Below are 17910 nucleotides of genomic sequence, written 5' to 3'. Positions count from 1 at the left end.
TAATTCCACCATGGTTTACATTGCGTTAATTCAAAAGTTGTGTATCTTTTTTACTATTTAGGTATTTATTACAAAACTTCACAAATTTTCACTCGAAATTTTATTTCATACCAACTATCCTAGAAACGATTTTCACTAATAGTCCATAGCTTCCATTCCACTACCACCAGTCACATTGCCATTTGGTGTCGTGCCATTCTGACTTAATTCGAGCTCAAAGTTTTCAGGTAGTTGACCACTTTGCAGTATACGTGAAAGCCGCTCAACTTCTTGTAGCGAATTTGCTCTCTTAATTGCATCTCGGATGCGTTGCAGATCTTCTGGATTAGCCATACGCGTTGTATTACCAGCAGACACTTTACCTCCCGCTTCCGCCGCAGCCGCGGATGCATTAAGTTTCGATTTCTTTGCCACTTCTTTCAACATTTCTTTGCCTTGTTTTGTGCGGAAATATTCTTGAGCTTCAGTGCGATCTTTTCTTTTTATCTTCCTGAAGTCGAGCAAACGCAGCTGGGGAAACTTAAAAGCCATATATTCGCGGTAATAGGGTTTTGTTGAAACTGGATTTACAAGTAAACAGAGTGTTTCAAGACGAGGTAGTGACACAAGTGGCTCCAAATCACTCAAGTCCTGCAAATTGTTACCAGTCAAAATAATTGAACTCAAATTCGGTACTGCCTCTTGCAAACCGTCACCAATGCGCAGGATGCGATTGTTATTGAGAAGTAAGCATTTCAGCCGCGGCAAATACGGAATACCATCTAATTTCCGCAGATCGTTATCGGACAGGTCTATTGTATCGAATTGATCTAGTGTGGCACCCAAATTTTCGATTTGTGGTATTTTATAGCCGCGCAAATCCAATTCCCGCTCCCTGCAGGGATTTATAAACTGCATTGATTGATTGATGAGTTCCGGCGTTAGCTTCACCATTTTGTTGAATTGTGTATTGTATATTAGGCAGTGTTATTGATTCTTTTTCACTATTATATGTCTAGTTTTGCTAAAAATTTTATGATTTCTCATATAAACTGCAAAATATACACGAATCGCAATGAGGACAGGCGTCAGATATAGCAAAAAAAAAATACTAATTTGACAAACCGATTGTCAAAAAAGTAAGTGCAGCCAAGTTCTGGCATGACATTACAGGGTAATATGAAGGAATTAATTCCGATTGGTAACCAGTTTAGGCGGGTAGCACACGATACTTTATATCGCACACCTATATCTTAAGTGCGACCAACTCGAAACAAAAATTTGTTAATTTTTTTTTTGCATAAATTAATTCAAAGGACAATTAGTCCTCCAATTAGTGCAAACATTTTTTTCTTCGTCATTATGTACACTAACTAAAAAAAACCACTGTTATACCTGTTTTTGTATTAATTGCGTTGAATCTGTACTAGCAGTTTGACCGTTTTGAGCCAAGTGGATCAAAAGTGATACATTTTTCGATGAATTTTGGAGGGACACTTCCTTTTAATTTTTTGACTTTTCCAAACGTGTGCAAAAATTCCCGTTGAAGTCGAAAGACTTGCCAGAGATGTTCAAATAGCTGAGCTCTTTAAATAGCTTATGGTTGGAGTTGGTTGGAGTGAATACAGTTAGGATTTAGTAAAAAATATATCATCTTAAGTCGCAACGCGAGTATCTCCGACTTATTAATAATGATAATAATATCGTCACACAAATGACGACGCTCGGGTGTTTTGACGGCAAAAAAGGAAGCGTGAAAAAATTCGTATACTGTTACACTCGCAAACATAATTGACCGCAAAAATAAGTTTATGCGTTTTTCTTCGCCGTCAAAGAGGTTAACGCGTCTTTCTTTGCCGCCACCAATGTCAACTGGCTAACCAGAAAGTAGCACCACAGGCACAAGCTACATATTTCTAGCTACATATTATGGGAAGTTTAAAACATTCTCAACAGTTTTGTATGCGAAAGTTTTGTATAAATTTCTAAAACTAACGCATTCTCGTCTACGTTGGGCGGGTGGATGAACATAAGAAAACAGCAAATATTATAATCTTTATGTAGATTTATTTTTCAAAGTTTTTTTTTACAATTTGAGTTACGTCTTTTATAAACATAGTTTAATTTGTCCTTTTTCGGCTTGGATTCTTTATTTTATGTTTCAAGTTGGTTTTTTTTCTTTAAGTTGTTATCCATTTCAAAATTTCATATCAACTTTTTAAGTTTTCAGTGCAGTAGATTTTTAATTTTTATGTCATTATCATTAAATTGTTAAGGTGGGGACTTGAAATTTACTGTTGTTCAAAAAAAAACTCTTCTCAAAAATAACTGCATCTCAGAACCTTTATTAACTTGAAATACAATTTTAAAGTTAGTGGTATGCCTTTTGAACAACGTTTAGTTAAGTTTTCATGTGTACCTCCAACATACATATGTACTACATTCATAACATGCACCTACCATTTTTCTCAGTGCAATATACCGTTGTTTTCATGCTTCGAAATTTTCTACTAATATTCCAAGTCCTGCGTTTCTCTCAATTTGTAGGTACTCCATGCTTCTCGTTTCAATACAAAAAGTTAACAAAATAACAAAAATGCGTTTGGAGTTTTTGCATTTCTAAATATTCATGTATAGTAAATTTCTTTAATTTATCGCTCTAATTCGATTAACTTTCGGAACACATCGGTAGTTTAAAAATAGTTTTATGAAAATAATTAGTATACATATGTACATACATACATATGTATATATTTTAAGATTGTCACTTTGAATTAAGGTTTTCAGAGCTCTCATCCACTTCAGTTCAAGTTTTGGGATAGCGTTCGAAATTTAATATAATAATAAAAAACGCTACCAAACAAAGGGGACTGTGATACCAAATTAATAGCTCTGATCTAGTAGAGCCTCAAAACTATCGATAGTCATCCATTCGATAGTTTTGATATTTTAAGGAAAACTGTCGATAATATCGTTTAGATCTAAATAACTATCGATAGTATCAAATAAATTTACTAGGTAAATTTCATTTTTTGAAATTTTTTTGTATATGGAGAACCAACTTTACGCATATACATATGTAAGTGAGGGAGAAAAAATAAAATTTGTTTTTATTTTAACAAACCGGCCGTGAAGCTCCATGAAATAATACATGAGGGAATTCTCTTTCTTTACCAAAGAAAACTAATCATTTGATAAATTTTTAATATTCCTTACACAAATCAATTGCCAGCCCCAAATTCTTCAAATTTGACACTTTAGATAAATGGGAATTTCATCACTCGATAGTATTTACAACTATCGATAGTGATCTGACATTGGAAACTATCGATACGATCGATAGTTTTGTAGCTCTATGATCCAGTACTCCATGAACATACAGGTTTTTACACGAACTTGCAGGAAGATACAGGAAAAAAGATCCCGTACTCCAAAATCCTGTAAATGAGAGCATGATTTTTGGAGAGTTGTGTAGAGAATGAAGTTGTAAGATTGTACCCGAACTTTTTGGTTGTTACTCACTTTTTACTCTTTACAGGATTCACGCGAAAAGTATTGCAGAAATGCTTATCGAATAGAAGCAGTTATAATAAAACATTATTTCATTTTATGTTTTTTAATAAATTGTCCAACTTTTGTCAAAACCTTCGTAAAACTGCATTAGTTGTCTGGTTGTATGTACGTATCCTTGGAAATCCTTAGATCAAGAAAACTTTTTGTTCGGTTTATACCTTTCTAACACTTTAATATTATTAAATTTTATATTTTTATTCATTCACTTTATTCTTGGTTATTTAGTTGTTCATAAAATATGATTGGCACTTAAAATCAATCCATACATATACATACATACATATTCTTAATAGAATTATATATCAACATATGTATGTATGTAAATACATACAAGTTTAGTTTAATATAAAACGCGCGCACTCACACACATTTAAATGTTTAAATTTAATTTAAAGTAAATTTTAGTGTTTAGTGTGAAATATGAATCAACATCGGCATTATCATTGAAACACATTACATATCGCATTAGAATTAAATGTTAAATTAAAACTATAAGAATTATATAAATACAAGGTTTTACACGTGTTTTTCTTCATAAAAATATGTAATGAATACACTTTACATTAAAATACACTCGAAACGCAAATAATGCCAAAAAAAGTTAGAAGTAATTTACATAAGCACACTGTTTTTTGCATGGAAGTATAAAAAAATAATTTACATTTCGATTTTAGTATAAAAAATAAGGCGCAGAGTGATTGCACAAATCATAAGCTAATGCAGAAATGGTAGACGCATATAAATTTGAAACTATCGATTGCATGCAATTATTATTATTTTTTTTTTCAAATATACTTACATACGGTATCGGTCATATCATTAGCACCCCGCCATTTCAAATTGATATTGTTTGCCACTCAAAAAAATATAAAACACGTCGGAAAAAAATTGAAATTTGGAGGATTATTTGTTGAAAAGGTTTAGTTTTCTACAAAGTTTTAAACTTGGGTTTATATGCGCTCTGCTAAAGAATGCACTGCAGTTTAATTGAAAATTATTAAAAATAAATAAATAAACATAAACATAAGGCAAACAATATCACTCTGAAATGAGGGCGCTAATTATATGGCCGATACTGTATGTGGTACATATTCTCTAACATATTTTTTCGCACCATTTTATTATTCGTGTAAATTATTGGCTTTTGGTCAATGTGCAATGCCAGTTGGCTGAACATTAAAAACTCTAAATATTTCTTCAAGAAATATTTGTTTCCGTTTAAGTTGTGTTCAATTTGTTTACTACATATGGATGTTCATACATACATAATTGTGCATATATTGTGTATCGGTAACATATATTAATGTTGTCGTTACATAGCTATGCTTCGCTGAAGTTCTGCCATTATTTTCCGCGTATATTTTTTCTTCATACTTCTCACAAATCAACAACATCCTCTTTTGTATATTGCGTATCTCTAAATGTTCGCCGCGTCGAAGAGCGTTGTAGACCTTCAACTAATGTCTCCTAGAAAAGCAATTTGGGAAATAAAAAAAATAAAACTTAGCAGCACATATGTATGTATATGAATTATATATATAAAAAAAAGTATTTATATTTTATTTCCTAAATACATACATGCACATATAGCTCTTGAATCAATTTCTACATGCATTTTTAGGTTCTTCAAAAACATAAATCCTAAGATATTCACATCTAGGGAAGTAATTATTGTTGTAAATTAAATAACAAAATATATCCAGATAACTCTAAACACTCAACGACTGGTTAGGGAAGTGCTGAACAGACAAAAGTTTATGTGATGTGATGAAAAAGTGTAAACTGTTGATATAACCACTTTATAGAATGTAAAATGATCCCTTCTCTAGTTTTCTTTCAATCCCCAGTCCGATCGACATCTAGAATTAGAAGTTTTTTTTAGCAGTGGTTGCTCCGCGGCAGGCAATGGCAAACATCCGAGTGAATTTCAGCCTTGAAAATAGCTTCTCATAAAAACCATTTACCGTTCGGAGGCGGCGTAAAATTGAAGATCCCTTCATTTGTGTCGTAACATCAGTACGCACGCTACAAATTGAAGTGGAAGCTCGGCCAGACATTTAACAAAAGTATAAGCGCCAAATACTTATCTTATAATTGTTATTGGTTACATAAATTTTCTAATACGTTTGTGAACCAAGTAATTAAAAAAAAAAATAAAAATTTGAAAGACAAGCTTTTATTAGTGGTTAATAAAAAAATCGAGCCCCGCACCACCTAACGGAAAAATTTGTTGTGGTTATTTCTTTCCATTTAAGTAATATAACAATATAAATATGAAGCAAATCAGACCATAAATACGGAATTTTCAAATATCTCGACTCCTTTACCGCCCATCTGCCAAAACTTTTTGTGAAGTTATTCCTTTTCACGTATGTAAGTAATATACATTCCGCATATGAGCCATATCGGATCAGAAATATTAAGTGGTGTTAAACCACAACATTGATAAAATTCAAATTTATTGTCAAAACTACTGGGCCTAAAACAAATATAAACATTGTTTTGCCGTTGTCACATACTCAGTAGGTCATAACAATAACAAAGAAAATTGTCACCATTAGAGAGCTTAAAATAAATTTAGAGCATAGTATTAGGCGCAGTAGTAAAGACTATAGTCAGCCGTTGAGTTTTTTCATTGGCGTGGGGATAGGGCTGTTAGTCTCACGAAACTCAGGAAGGCACTATGTTGATACCAGAAAAGTTGGCCAAATCACATTCGAGAAATTTACTCGAAATATGAAACCGGAAGAAAATTCTTTTAAGGCAAGGGTTTGACTTTTTTGGCAAATAGGTGTATCTTAGAGAAAACTCGCGGAATAATTAAAAAATAACTTTTAAAAAATACTTATGTCATTTAAGACCTTACATACATGCATATATGCACATATGTATACACATACATACATATGTAATAAAGATATAAGAAACAACAATAAAAAATATTAAACTCAAAGCTTAAGAATGTTATAACACAAATGTTAGTTAATGTCAACTTATGCATAACGTACGAAACAATAACACAATAATGAGCGTCGAAAGCGATTTTATGTTGAAGCGCGAAAACAATGTTTACAGTCACTTTAAGATTAATAATTTCTTTTGTAGCAATTTTGATGATGAACAAAGAGCAGCAATGTATTAAAACATACCCTTAAAAATTATTCACTCTCCTCTAAGCATTAACATATACGCATGTATTGATGAATAAATATTATGATGTTTTTTTTTTTGCATAAGCTTAGCACCTTTTCAAATTCAGTCACATGTATGCTGTAGCTCCTGCGCTGATAATTGTACTAATATTGGATGATTACCGCATGTTAGACAGACACTGAACAGCAATGAAAAGGATATACGCATGTTATAGTTTTTTTAGACCGCCGTTAATAGGCCATAACACATTGAAAGCGTTTTGATGTTAGCGAATGCTTTTCATTAAATTCATTTTTGGTTTTATAACATTTTCAAAAGCACATTTTTGTCACAAATTAAAGCCAATCTTTGGTTCAAACCTCGAATAAAGTAGAAATCTCTTTGCCCGCAATGCGCTTGAAGCCACCAACTGGAATGCCTAAACTCGAAGCATTGCTGCCACTGCTGAATCGCTCACTGACGCTGGTATCACTTGCATTCGTATTGGTGCTGTCACGGTTGGTGGAATTGCTATTGATGCCATTACGTATGTTGATAATTTCATTTGTAATGAAACTACTGCTGCTGCTGCCATTGCCATTCTCAGTGATAATGGTTTTGGTGAGCAGTGTTTCATGATTGTCGCTGTCATTTGTTGCAGTTGCATTTGCGGCACTTGTCGTAGTTGTAGAGCTGCTGCTGCTATTAGTTGTAATTTTCATGCGTTGAGTCTGCAACATTGTTGTGGTTGTGGTGGTCGTGCTGCTACTGCGGCTACGACTACCGCTGCTGTTGCTACTGCTGCTGGTGCTATATAAAACATTGTTGCTATTTATGCTACTGCTGTTCGTGCTAGTGATGTGCGAAGTGGAAGCTGATTTGGATATCGCTGAGGCGCTGGTGAGTAATGTTCTCGGTAGCGCTTGTGGTTTCATTGGGAGTTCTATATTGTTTCGATTTGCATGCCAATAAAATGAAATAAAGGAATAAGGAACAGATATGTGGCATAAGTAAAAACGAAAAGAAAAAAATAAAGAACGGGAAAGATAAATCAAAAGAATTTAGGTATACATATTTGTGGTGAGAGAAGTACCACAAATAAAAAACTCGTGCAAATGTAAATAAATTAAAAACATTTCACTTATCCACCTAACATTTTAAAAGTTTCCTTTCAATAAATTGGTTTTCTAAACATTCAAAGGATGCAATTTCATCATTTAAGGATGCGGTATAATGAAACTAATATTTTAGAAAATAAAGATAGTTTGCTTACCTAAGCGATTCAGGCCAGCTGCAAGCTCCCGTACAGACTTTTTCTCCAATGCGGCTCCTACGGCAAAGTTGCAGATTATTTTATTTAAAATTTTTAAAAATACGTGTAATAAGAAATACTAATACAATATACTACATACATATGTATGTATGCATAGTATGTACATATAAAATGAGTAAGCACAAATCGTTTAAAAAAATTGCACTCCGGTGGACATAACGAATTTGCCTATGAAAATGTTTCCATTTGTTTTGTGGTTGCTGTATCACATTACTAAGCCTAGATGAAATAAGTGAGTCTATTAGGTGCTTAAGATCACCTTACCGTAGGCCCAGTAAACGTCATTTTTCGACGGATTTGGAAGAAAAAAAAGTGGGGTGTTATATGCGTTGGTTGGAGTAGGCATGTATGTGAAGGGGTGGTTAATACCGTAAACTCGTATCTGAGCACACTGTGCCAAATGAGTCTCCGGCATGCGGAGAGAAACCCAACGACTCGAAACATCTCTTCGCATGTGCACAAAACCCCCACTCAACTGACGCCTCTGTCCCTATGGACAGACCCTATAGAGGCTGCACGCTTCTTGGATCTCCCGTTAGATGAGCTTGACGGCAACGACTGAGAGACTAGCCGATCGCGGCGGAGTTGTTGTAGCCGCTACAACAACAACAACAGCACTAACAACAACCGTTCATTGAATCTCAAACAACAAATGCCTAAATCCATGATGCACTTTCGGTAAACCCTCATAAAAATATGTGCATAAATATATACACTTCTCAAATGTTACATAAAAAACTTACCAAAGTAAAAAGTTGATGGCACCCAAAATCATGCTCACCTAGATTGATGCATCACCCTACTCTTCGGGAGTTTTTCGCAAGGCAAAAGCCGCGGAGCTACAGCCTTTGGGACTCTGCATGGCCTATGCATACAACCTGGTCCTCCCCCTCACACTAAGTTAATCATATACAGTCCAACAAAGCGACTTCGTGCGGCATTACTAATGACAACTGATGCTTACGCGTTCTTAAGACAATAGGATCTATGTATAATGGTGTTCACATGAAGCTATTTTCCATGCAATTTTAGAGGCGATTAGTTGAATTAAAAGTTGGTCGTACCCCAACTCCATTGGAAACGATTAGTTGAAAGGCCGTTCACGCCAGGCGATTGTTGGTTTCAACTAAAAGTTGCCTGTAAAATCGCCTCATGTGAAAACCGTATATCCGGAACGACCCAAATTTATATCTGATCAAGGACTGTTACTAACTAAAGCAATATTACCCAAAACCTCTTTGGGTAAATTTTTATGATATGGCAGAAAATAATAACAACTTATTCGTACGTATCGGTAACAGTCACGTCTATATAAAAAGAATACTACCAGATTGAAACACGGTAAAGGACTGCCACTCCTGATCAAGAGTTTTTTATATTGTATATACATTATTATCCGATACTTGTCAGATACAAAAAATTATGATATTAAAGCATAGCTTACCTGTCGCGTTGCCAACATTGTTGCTGCTTTGACTAAACGATAACGATTCGGCATCTAAAATATTGAGTGATTAAAATGAAATTTAATTATTTAAACATAAAATATTTACTTCATATATATATATGGATATATACCTTCGTCTAGTTTCTCTGGCGTTGTCTTGCTCGAATCACTGCCTTGAAAGTCATTAGCACCAGGCGCTTTGGGTTCACTACCCACCACTGACCAGGGACGTGGTTTCTGTAGGATAATTGGTGTGCGTATAATACCATTTGTTGTCTTCACGCTGATGCCGTCGACACCTGTGTGACTACGAATCGAATCGCTGCTAGGTGAACGCATCTTATTCTCTCGTTCCGGCGCTTTCAGCACAGAATTCGTGTCCTCACCCGTCGCAGCGGTGCCACCTTCAGTGCGCATTTTAACTAACGGCGATTTTCGTCCAATCAAGGGTGAATACTTTTCCAAATTATCTGTGGAACGTGAACGTGTAGTCCAGGGTATGCCTGAAGTTATTAAAAAATACATATGTACTTATATGAGTATGTGTCGAGGACAACTAACGAAATTTTATGTTTTTCCATTTACCCTTCAGTAATGGTGACTGACGATCCAACTTGATCGGCCTGCGTTCCTCCAAGATAGGTGTGGTCTCCTCGGATGTCAAATGACCGTTGCCATCGCGACTCATTGTCGGACTATCGACAAACGATAATGAGCTGCACTCTTCAGAGGTGGGTGAAATGAGTGGCGTCAGTGTGGTTGGCGTTACTGAACCGGGACGGAAGAATAAATCCAAACCCTCGCCAATTTCTTTGGTGCTCGGCCCGGCGCTGTTATCAACAGCAACGAGTGGTCGTGTGGGTGCGCGCGTCTTTGCGCGTTTCGGTCGCCCTTTAACCAAGTGCTGAAGTTGAAATGATGCACTGGGCAGTTCTGTTATTGAGTCGCCGCATTCATCGACACCCAAATCATCCATGGCATTGCCACTGCCAATGGTGGTGCCTGCGATGCTAGCGCCTGTACCATTCGAATCACGCGCTGAAAGTTGTGTTGAGGAGCGATGGGAAGAGGGCGATTCAAGCAGATCGGGTATATGTCCCAAGCTCAAATTCTCAACGACGGACTGGGGACGCACTTTACGCGCAACCGAACGACGCTTGGTGGGCATATGTGGTGTGGCCTGTACAAAAAAAAGGAAGGGAAGGAAGAGAGAAAGTAATGATGTAGTTAAGTGCTTTACAATCGAGAAAATGGGACAAGTGTGCAAACAAAACGAAAGTAGAGCACAGTGAGAGAGAGATGATAGAGAAAAGCCAACGAGGATTTGCTGAACAGTTTTAATGTGTAGATATATGTACATATGTATGTATATACATATTTTTGTTTCAACACAATAAAAATCTTCAGCTAATCCTCTTTAAAAAAAAACTGAAATAAAGTGTTAGGATTAGATTAAGTGTTAATATTTATATACGATGCCTTTTAATCAAATGGATGCGAAATGAAGGTTGACTGTACGAAAGGCATTGATTACAAAAGGAAAAAAATTAAGTAATTAGAAAAAAATCGTACTGATACCTTTGAGTGCTTAAAAGTAAACATCATTTATTGCAATCATAAAGGAAATTGTGAATGTTATGTAAATCATACAAATCAAATTTAGTTAATGTTTATTTAAACAATAAAAAATAGAAAACAAAAAACGATAGATTTTATAAAGACGTGCGCCGGGTATACAAGGTTCGGTTTCGAGTGAACTTATAGCATAGACAGATGGTAAACCAAATGGGAAGAATTATAGAAATTGGATAACATGGTCCAAAGTTATGCGGTAGCATATAAATAAAAATATCCCGACGAATTGATAACCTTCTCCTTTTTGTGAAGTCTGCTAAAAAATTTAATTAACTTGAAACTATTACATGAAATACCATAAAACGAAAAAATAAAAAAAGTAATTTTTAAGCAAAAAACATAATCGACTCCAATTCTCATATAATACTTAGGAGGACCGTTAATAAACCAAATTAGTATGGGACAAAAAATTACACTAAAGATAGCACAACGCCGAAACCGGTTTGTCTCCAAAAGAAATTTTCTAAAAAATTTATTGATTCAAAGATTTAAATTAACAGTTCTGTATAGTTTTTTTTAACCAAGTTTAGCACAATTTTTTATATCGGTGTGTTTTAAGGATTTGATATACATACTTGTAATTATAACTGTCTTTAAATTTTTGATCAACTAGTTTTTGGTTGGTTTTTAAACTAATCTAAGAAAAACCAATACTTAAAATAAAAAAAATATATCGCTCATTTACTAAAAGACTGTATGTACATAAATATTTAGATGTATAAAATGCAAAATAAAAAATTATGTATAATTACTGCACAGATATAATATATGTATTTGATCATGTATAAAAAAAAAAACTAGCTGCATCCAGTGCAAGCATGCCAACTTAAAAATGAAGCGAATGCAGGCAGTTATGCACTTTAATGTCTTTAATATGAAGCACACTACTTACAAGGTTCAGATATTCCAATTTCTTTATGAGTGAACATTTTGTGGTTTGATTTGTTTTGTAGTGTTTTGGTTTTAGTTTAATAATTTTTTGCGTTTTAAGCATTTTCGACAAATTTTGCATGTAGGTATGTGAAGAATGTTGGTTGTTAATATTTAATTTTGACCTCGAATTATTGGTGGAAAGGCAAGAATGTTTAATGAAAAAAGAATATTTATTAAAAAAAAAATGTTTTTTTGAATCAATTATAGTTTCAAATGTATAAATGTAATTATAGAGTTCAATGATTTCAAAAGAAACGGAGCCCGTTATTTAATGTTTTTGGTGGAGAGATAAGCCAAGGTTCATACAAACATTCATAGTACATACATACAGCGAGAAGGAGATGCAATGCGAGTGATGAAGATTGCGCGTATGATTTTTTTTGGTTTTTTTTTTTTTTATTTTTGACGTAGAAAGGGGAAGACACAAAACAAAACACAAATGTTTTAATTTAAATTGAATCTCTTTGTTCATAGATATATTTTATATGTATGTATGTGTTTATAGATTTATGATTACGATAACTGCTGTTAATTTTTTGAGGAACAATATATCTCTTTGTTGCTATCTAAAATCTGTGTTGTGTGATCTATGTTTGGTATGCAGTGTTCTACTAAAAACTGCTTTACATTTATTTTAGCTAACATGTATGTATAAGTGTAAGTGTGGGTGGATATATGAGTTTGCAATTGCTTTATTTGTTTAAGACCATTTGCGAGTGCATGTTGCAATTTTCTATATTAACCTATATCTTTGTGTGCGTACATATGTACATAGGTATATGTGGTTTATTTGCTACGTTTGGCTGCCGTGTTCCGTAGTGTTTTCTTGTTTCATTTTTAGGAAAATATTGGTATACATTTATAAAGCTGTAATAATTACTAAAAGGAGTTATATGAATTCGGAAATTTAGCACCACAATTTTAATTTAATTGCCACATTTTGCTTAACAGTACGAACAATTCAATTAGTTTTGTTCAATGCTGATTTAGTAATTTTTTATGTTTAATGGGAAATGCTATGAAACACGCCTCGGTTGTAAAATATACTATATGCAAATAGTAAACTATGTAGCTATGACACTTTTGCTTTAGTAATATCTAATTGCTGTCTATGCAAGTGTGTGTTGAGGTTGGAAAAACTTACGGAGGGTGATTCCAGACCCATTTTGGGTAAAACAGAACCGCGTCCAGGGCGTATTATCATTCCTTCACCATCCTAGAAAACGTAAAAGGAAATGTATATTAGTTTGGAAATACTAAAGAGAAAGATTTAGAGAGAGCAGCTATTGCACAGGAAGTGTAATAGAACAAAACGTATTTTATAAGAGTCTATAATTTTTCTTAAGTATTTTGTAAAAAAAAATAACAAATAGAAGAATATAATATATGTATACAAGGGGGAAGCAAACTACATACATATGTAAATGAAATATAATAAGAAACTAAATTCATATTAAAAATTGCAAATACATCAATGCTAAAAGCCTTATGGGTAATTCCATGTAAAAGAGGAAAACGACATACATTTCAAAATATATTAATTATGCCTATTTCGGTAGTGACATATAGCTAACCGACAACATTTTATTAATCTGTTGAAAAATATTAAAAAATAAATATAAACCAACATCGACATGCTGAGTACGTGCGATTTGATAGGAAGCGATCTAAACTCAGCACACTTATATTTGTGCGACCGCGACAGCGACACTCATCTCGCTTTTATATCGTATCGCGTGGCGTATAAGTTCCGGTGACAAAGTTATACCTCGCGATTGATCACATTCTAGAGTCAAATGTCTCACCAGCCACAATGGAATGGCCCTTATTTAGCCCGATATTTTTCGGAAACAAAGTTTTTCTTTAGTTACTCCATTTCCAGACATATGTACATTCATACAAAGTATATTAAATAAGGTGTGATTGATAACTTAGTGCGGCTCTTTTGTAAGGGTCTATAATGTCAAAAATTATACAATTTGAGAAAAAATATTTTCAAATGGGCGAAATTTTTTTTCAAGGAAAGTAACTGTTATGTTTTTTTGTCAAAAAAGTTGATAAATAATCGTTATTTTTCCATCGATAGGTTTTTGATCAAAAATTAGGAGTTAAAATTTTAATTTTCTTTTTTTTTTTCGATCAAACATAGCAGTTAAAATTTAATTTAAATTTTTTCGATCAAAAATAAGTTAATTTTTGACTTATATTTTTTCGTTAACTAATAACAGTTAAGATTTGAATTTTATTTTTCGGATCATAAATAACAGTTTACGTTTGACTTTAATTAGTTTATTCAAAAATAACCGCTAAAATTGGACTCGTTAAAACGTTTAAAACCAGATGAAGTCGTTAGATTTTTATTTTTATTTTTGATAGAAAAAATTAAAGTAAAATTTTTACTGTTATTTCAGACTGGAAAAAATAAAAGTTCTCATTTCTGATCAAACACATATCGATGAAAAAATTACCATCATTTATCGATTTTTTTTTTTAAGAAGAAATGTATTGAAAATGTGCCGATATAGGGCGTGTTTGGATCGGCAGCTGAGATAGGGCATTTTTGAAACGAATTCTGAAATAGGGCGTTCTTGAAAAGTCTTTTGAGATAGGGCGTTTTCGAACTGACTGCCGAGATAGGTCGATCTTCCACTCAGCAGTCGATATGATATGTCATTTGAACAAATTATTGAAACTCCACATATGATATGTCATCTGAACGTAAAATTTTCCGTTCTTTCTGAATTTGAATGCCAGTCGGCATTGGAAAGCTTGTGCCATTTAATGGATTTTACATATTTTTTAAAAAAGTTTTAAGTTAAGAAAAAATTGGGCAGTGGGGGTAATGTTCAGAAAGACTACCCCATATACATATTTTTATACATAAATAAACATATACATATAGTATGTATATATGTAAGCTTTCTTAAACCGACACCAATATTGCAATATTTACTTTGTCTTATCAATTTACTTAAAGTGAAAATTTCAAACTGGTGGTAATTTTCTAATTTTTTTTCTTTTTAAACAAGCCGGGTATTATAGCTAACGAATCAGAAAGCAAATGATTCAAATAGCTTTATAAAGTAAGATTTTCATAAAAACCTTCGATTTGTAAAGGATTAAAAGCTGAAGTAAAATTTGTTTGTAATGCCTACATTCACGGTTGACACTGTTTTCGCAATTATTATCTCTCGGACTCGTGTTGACGGGTGATTCACTTTATTAGCTATGAATTTTTGGGTGAAGTTCACACAATTTCCCATTTTAACTAGCACGAATATAATTAAGTTTGATTGAGTTATTTGGAAATAGACATTTTACTTTAACACATCCTAATACCAACGCAAAAGGCTCCTTTTTAACATTATTTGTGTTGCCACCGCTTCTTTAGTTACCACAATATATGCACACCACTGGAGATATTTTCTACTAACATGGAGTAGGTTTGAATTAGTATTTTAAACTCCTTTGTTAACAGAAATCTTATTGAGCAGCAGCAGTATATTGCGCATATTATCGAATTTTTAACGGATATTATAATCAAGATTGATAAGAAATGGCGATAAGTGGATATAAAAGCATGTTTGACCGGAGCGTAAGATTTTTTTGTTTTTAAATGGAGAATGTACATATTTAGGTTAGGTTCATCCCCAAATATGTTCGCAAAATTAAAAATGTTAGTATAATTTAGTAGCAAATGGTGAAAGTTATTAAGTGGGATAAGAATGTATATCGATGTTACCTTAATTCACAAAGGCCCTAACCGACACTTTTTTTCAAAACTGCGTTTTTCGCAGATTTCGGTAGGATGTATTCAAGTACACCTACAGCAAAAATTTTGAAGTCTTAGAACCAAGAACAACGGAGTTATATGCCACATTTTAAAAAACCCCTCCCTGTTTTTGGTACTCATTTTAGAATGTTTTTTGCTTCTGTAAAATAACAAAAAACGTTGATTAGGGCCTTTGTGAATTAAGGTGACGATATATGTCTGTAAGTATTAATTGTTGTATATTTTTTATTTTTCAACAAGATAAAAACAACCGTGACTAAGCAAAAATGCTGCATCTTACATATGTATGCACAACATTTGTATATAGACCCTAAGTAAAGGAAATCGACGTACCCTCTTTGCAAAACCGTTTGATACACCACTGCCGACAAATATTTATGAAACCAATATTAAGACAGACGCAGTGCAACGCACGATAAATGGCCAAAGTAGCGCTGAATAAGCGCTGCCACATAACAGCGAGACATATAGAATGCGTAAGAAAACTAAGATATCTGCAACACAAAGCGACAAATGATCATAAATAAAGACGAAAACGAACACGAATACAAATGCATATACGAAGAGAGGCCGTCAAGTTTTGAGCCTAAGTACCTTTGGGGATCCTCACAAAGAAAACAAAACGCCGAAGAAAACAGTTGAAGAGATGTCTACAATGTATGGGGAGTCTGGACCTTCATTTACCACCATCAAACGTTGGAGCCGAGAACTTAAGCATGACAGGGAGTCGCTGGAAGATGTCCCGGGTTAGGATGTCCAAACACTTCCGTCACCACCTTTTTTTTTTTTGATTGTGAAGGTTTTTCGTTCATCGACTATCTTTCTAAAAAAAAAACTACAATGAACGGAGACCAGTAAGCCACATTGTTGACAAAAGTACGTCTAGTGGTTGTCCAAAAACGGAGAGGCCAAAGGAGTTCAGTTTTTGGGAGACAATGCACCCGTGCATAATAGGTGAGTTGCGAGGCGTGCCCTGGCCGAGACTGGATTTGAAGAAATCAACCGCCTACAATACAGTCCAGACCTGCCCCCCAGCGATTACTTCCTGCTCTCTAAATTTGAAGAAAAACCTCCTAGCACGAAGATTTTCGAGTTAAGAAGAAATGAAGGCGGCAGAAGACTAAGACGGCGAATATTTTTTCACTTAATAAATATAAGAAGTATATTGAAGTAGAGTGACTTTTTTCTATGAGTATGGATTTTCTTTCAAATATCTCCATACCAAAATATAGTAATCTACCACAAATACTTCGGGGATATGCTGTATGAAAATTTGCAGTACGTGTGCCAAAATTAGATATGATGGGTAAAGCGTTTTAGGACGCAACTGCAGACATACATACTATATAATTTTTGTTTTATGCATGTATATATTCTCGTCTCAAATGCAAAAGCCCGTATCTAATAAACAAATCGTAAATTTTCTTATTGATTGATTAGGATACATTTCATCGAATTACAATTCCCCACAAAAATTGTTGTATGTATGTAATAGATAATAGAAGAGTATAGATAATAAAAGAGTATAGATAATAAAAGAGTATAGATAATAGGAGAGTATAGATTTATAAATATGTAGGCACTGGCGGTGGTAATGGCATTGGCAATGTTGTACCAATGTCTTATCATTGTTTTAGATTTTTTTATTTCTCCTAAGCCGAATAGTGTTTGTGTGGTCCGTTGAGGTAATGCTCTGCGGCGAATATTCATAACGTCCGCCATGGAATTGCAGTTGTTTTAGGCGGCATGATTCATTGTATATCTCAGATCACAACATTTAAGTGATAAACTAAAAGTGGTTTTTATACCCGAGCGCACTTGTGCATAAGGGTATATTAATTTTGTTCATATAACGGTTGTTTGTAACAGCCAAAACGAATCGAGATAGATATAGACAAATGTATACATAAATGCTCAGAATGAATAGAGAAATCGATTAAGCCATGTCTGTCTGTCCGTCCGTCTGTCCGTCCGTGTACACGATAACTCGAGCAAAAATTTAGATATCTCAACGAAATTTGGTATGTAGGTTTCTGTTAATCCAAGGTAGGTTGGTATTGAAAATGGGCGAAATCGGACTGTAAC

The 17910-nt window shown here is 34.0% G+C and overlaps 2 protein-coding genes across 2 annotated transcripts in view; both read right to left on the bottom strand.

Annotated features, from left to right (window-relative positions):
• Positions 1–34: 34 nt before the first annotated feature.
• Positions 35–1112, bottom strand: LOC108374615 (probable U2 small nuclear ribonucleoprotein A'). The gene has a single exon (XM_017630595.1). It carries the CDS (start codon positions 931–933, stop codon positions 136–138), a length of 798 nt encoding a protein of 265 aa, XP_017486084.1. The 5' UTR covers positions 934–1112; the 3' UTR covers positions 35–135.
• Positions 1113–2297: 1185 nt separating this feature from the next.
• Positions 2298–17910, bottom strand: part of LOC108374614 (F-actin-uncapping protein LRRC16A-like) — a gene marked incomplete at its 5' end in the record, with an annotated part of 22589 nt that continues 6976 nt past the window's right edge. Inside the window, 8 exon segments of the mRNA XM_017630593.1 lie at positions 2298–5019; positions 7065–7627; positions 7958–8014; positions 9462–9515; positions 9596–9967; positions 10050–10644; positions 11992–12012; positions 13177–13248. Coding sequence (XP_017486082.1) covers positions 4930–5019; positions 7065–7627; positions 7958–8014; positions 9462–9515; positions 9596–9967; positions 10050–10644; positions 11992–12012; positions 13177–13248 — 1824 coding nt within the window.

Source organism: Rhagoletis zephyria, unplaced genomic scaffold (assembly GCF_001687245.7).
Source record: "Rhagoletis zephyria isolate East Lansing unplaced genomic scaffold, Rhagoletis_zephyria_1.1 Rzeph_scaffold_07914, whole genome shotgun sequence".
Lineage (NCBI taxonomy): Eukaryota > Metazoa > Arthropoda > Insecta > Diptera > Tephritidae > Rhagoletis > Rhagoletis zephyria.
The sequence above is the reverse complement of the archived record's forward strand: the minus strand, read 5'-3'. Positions and strand labels throughout refer to the sequence as shown.